The 4,386-nt window shown below is 43.4% G+C and overlaps 1 protein-coding gene across 1 annotated transcript; it reads left to right on the plus strand.

The window, feature by feature from the left end:
* Positions 1–992: 992 nt before the first annotated feature.
* Positions 993–4,109, plus strand: RAG1 (recombination activating 1). Its single transcript, XM_074998951.1, has one exon. The coding sequence runs from the start codon at positions 993–995 to the stop codon at positions 4,107–4,109; it is 3,117 nt and encodes a 1,038-aa protein (XP_074855052.1).
* Positions 4,110–4,386: the final 277 nt, after the last annotated feature.

Here is a 4,386-nt window from a genome sequence, read left to right on the forward strand (position 1 = left end):
GGAATGCAAAAAGCACAATGCATTATATGTGCTCTTCATGTGCAAGGACCCTATACCCTGATTTCATTTCATGCCTGGGAAAAGGTTACCAATTGTGCAGTGCTGTATGGTGACTTTGCAGTGTGCATCAATGTCCTCAAGATACACTGAGGTCACCAAACTGATTTTACTTGTAACTAGTGGCACTTGAAAGCAGGTGAAAATCTACTGCAGTCACACACAGTATCATCCATCCTTTAACAGCTCTGTCAGCTTCATTAGTAGTTCCAAATACATGGCTCTCTGAGGATTAACAGTTGCAATTATACAGCATTGCCAGGCCCACTCAGATCTTTAATGCAAAGTTGGCAATAGAATCAGATATTTTTCATCCAAAAGCTTAGGCTCCTATCACTTGAACTAAAGGAAAATCTCCTTTCGATGTTGCCAGCATAGAGCTTATGACACAGAGCAGATCAGTTCCAGTTCTGTCCAGTATAGGCCAATGGTACACATACACTAGCTATTTCATTATGCTGTTATTCCCCTTAATTTAAGATGGTAGTATGTTGTAACCTGTGTCTGTTCAATGGAATTCATTTCATGGAATCATTTTCCTATTTTGCAATATGGGTGAAATTTACTTCTGAGTACAGTGGCAGCAAAAAGGCTCACTCGCCTAAACCATGATTTGAGGGCTTAAATTGTTTTGAAGTCGCACACATAGCCTTGTGCACAAAGGTGATTTTACTCTTTATGATTGTCCAGATGTTTTATTGGCATGACATAATTTATATCCACAGTGATATTTTATACTTTGGGAAATAGCTTGCTGTCAAAGCATCTATCACTCATTGATGGCTGTATATTTGTGCCCCTTAAAATCATGCTTCCTGCTTTTGCACCACTGCTTATTTGAGAGTATTTCACTTACATACAGTGCTCTTGTTCTCTCTCTTTTTCCCTCAGGTGATCCAGGTCCTGCCAGAATGGACATACGGACGTCACCAAGCATGGGCCTACACACCATGCCAGAAGAAATCCAGCACCCCTATACCAAATTTTCTGAATGGAAGTTCAAACTGTTTAAAGTGAGATCATTTGAGAAGACACCTTCTGGAAACAACCAAGTGGCAAATAAAGAGAAACCTGAGGAGACAGCCTCTTTGGACAAAGACACTGCAGTACAGAAGGATGTGGCAGTTCCATGGGCAGAAAAGCTGCTTCTGCCAGATGCAGACTTAAACCATAATAACCAAGCTCTTGAAAAAGATGCTGACAACCTGAAAATGCAAGAGAATGCAGCTCACCTAGCAAACCTGCAGCAACTTTGCCGCATCTGTGGAGTTTCATTTAAAACTGATCGCTATAAGAGAAGTCATCCAGTGCATGGACCTGTGGACAGTGAAACTCAGGAACTTCTGAGAAAGAAAGAGAAAAGGGCAACGTCCTGGCCAGAACTTATTGCAAAGGTTTTTAAGATTGATGTGCGAGCAGATATCGACACAATTCACCCCACTAGGTTTTGTCACAACTGCTGGAGCATCATCCACAGAAAGTTCAGTAACACCCCATGTGAAGTGTATTTTGCAAGGAACAATGCCATGGAGTGGAAGCCTCACTCCCCGAACTGCACTGTTTGTTGCACTGCTCATCACGGGGTCAAGAGAAAGAACCAGTCATCCAACTTACAGATGGGCAAAAGGCTCAAGCTCATGGCAGAGCGTGCCCAAAAAACTAAAAGTGTAAAAAAACCAGCACTGGTAAACAAAAACCTTATGAAAAAGATTGCCAACTGCAAGAACACACATCTTAGCACCAAACTTCTTGCAGTTGATTATCCTGCAGATTTTGTTAAGTCCATCTCTTGCCAGGTCTGTGAGCATATTTTGGCAGACCCAGTGGAAACAACATGTAGCCACTTATTCTGCAGAACCTGCATCCTTAAGTGCCTCAAAGTTATGGGCAGCTATTGCCCCTCCTGCCGATATCCTTGTTTCCCTACTGACCTGATGAGTCCAGTGAAATCATTCCTGAACATCCTCAATTCTTTGGCTGTGCGATGTCCAGTGAAAGAATGTGATGAGGAGGTTTTGCTGGGAAAATACTGCCATCATCTGTCCAGCCACAAAGAGATGAAGGGGAAAGACATTTACACACACATAAACAAAGGGGGCCGACCAAGACAACACCTGCTCTCGTTGACCAGGAGAGCGCAAAAGCATCGTCTGAGAGAACTCAAACTTCAAGTCAAAGCTTTTGCTGAGAAAGAAGAAGGAGGTGATATAAAGGCTGTGTGCCTAACTTTGTTTCTGCTGGCCTTGAGAGCAAGAAATGAACACAGACAAGCGGATGAATTGGAAGCTATAATGCAAGGGAAGGGATCAGGGCTTCACCCAGCTGTTTGCCTGGCAATCCGAGTGAATACTTTTCTCAGCTGTAGCCAGTACCACAAAATGTACAGAACTGTAAAAGCTATAACTGGGAGGCAGATCTTCCAGCCACTGCATGCTCTCCGCACTGCTGAGAAGGCCCTCTTGCCAGGCTATCATCCATTTGAGTGGAAACCCCCTTTGAAAAATGTGTCTGCTAATACAGAAGTGGGAATCATTGATGGACTGTCAGGGCTGCCACACTCAGTTGATGACTATCCAGTAGATACGATTGCCAAAAGGTTTCGATATGATGCAGCCTTGGTTTCTGCCTTAATGGACATGGAGGAAGACATCTTAGAAGGCATGAAAGCACGAGACCTGGATGACTACTTGAATGGGCCCTTCACTGTGGTGGTGAAGGAGTCTTGTGATGGGATGGGAGATGTTAGTGAGAAGCATGGAAATGGACCAGCTGTTCCGGAGAAGGCAGTTCGATTTTCTTTCACACTTATGAGCATCAGTATAACTCATGGTAATGAAAATGTAAGAATCTTTGAAGAAGTCAAGCCCAATTCGGAGCTGTGTTGCAAACCTTTGTGCCTTATGCTGGCTGATGAATCGGACCATGAGACTCTAACAGCCATTCTGAGCCCTCTCATAGCAGAAAGAGAGACCATGAAAAACAGTGTCTTGCTTCTTGAAATGGGAGGCATCCTCAGAACATTCAAATTCATCTTTAGGGGTACAGGGTACGATGAGAAACTTGTCCGTGAAGTAGAAGGCCTTGAAGCCTCAGGCTCTACTTACATCTGCACCCTGTGTGATGCAACCCGCCTGGAAGCCGCTCAAAATTTGGTCCTCCACTCCATAACAAGAAGTCATGCTGAAAACCTGGAGCGGTATGAGGTATGGAGGTCCAACCCATATCACGAATCCATTGAGGAATTACGTGATAGAGTGAAGGGTGTTTCTGCCAAGCCTTTTATTGAGACTGTTCCTTCCATAGATGCACTACACTGTGACATTGGCAATGCGGCTGAGTTCTACAAGATATTCCAGTTTGAGATAGGTGAGGTATACAAGAACCCCAATGCCTCCAAGGAGGAGAGGAAGAGGTGGCAGTTGACTCTTGACAAGCATCTTAGGAAGAAGATGAACTTGAAGCCCATAATGAGGATGAATGGAAACTTTGCTAGAAAGCTTATGACCAAAGAGACAGTGGAAGCAGTATGTGAATTAATAAAGTGTCAGGAAAGGCATGAAGCCCTAAAAGAACTGATGGACCTTTACCTTAAGATGAAACCAGTGTGGAGGTCTTCGTGCCCAGCCAAAGAGTGCCCAGAACTGCTGTGTCAGTATAGCTTCAACTCTCAACGTTTTGCTGAGCTTCTATCTACAAAGTTCAAGTACAGATACGAAGGCAAGATTACAAATTATTTTCACAAAACTCTTGCTCACGTTCCTGAAATCATTGAAAGAGATGGTTCCATTGGTGCCTGGGCAAGTGAAGGGAATGAATCTGGGAACAAACTGTTTAGGCGTTTCCGAAAAATGAATGCCAGACAGTCCAAATGCTATGAAATGGAGGATGTCTTGAAGCACCACTGGCTGTATACCTCTAAGTACCTGCAGAAGTTCATGAATGCCCATAATACTTTAAAAAGCCAAGGCTTCACAATCGATCCAGAGCAGAGTTCAGAGGACTCCCCGACATTGGAAGAAACTTTAGATATCACTGATTCTATGGAATTCTAAACATAATGATCATTTCAATTGGGCTTGCAATTAAGTCTTCATAGACGGGTTGCAGTAAGGCTGCAAATATCACTTTTACACTGGGTGTTAAAGGGAATCTGTCCCTGCTCAGAGGATTAAACATCTATTCTGGATTACAGTGTCCAGAAAATGGTAATGCAGCATAACCGGCTGGTGTCGTTGTCCAGCCATGTTGTGAGGTATAGGTAAAAAGAAAGATGGTCAGTTTACTTTGGTCTCAAATTATTGTTTAATAAACAGCCAAAGCTAGCCAAAG

The sequence above is a fragment of the Carettochelys insculpta genome, chromosome 6, assembly GCF_033958435.1.
Source record: "Carettochelys insculpta isolate YL-2023 chromosome 6, ASM3395843v1, whole genome shotgun sequence".
Classification (NCBI taxonomy): Eukaryota; Metazoa; Chordata; order Testudines; family Carettochelyidae; genus Carettochelys; species Carettochelys insculpta.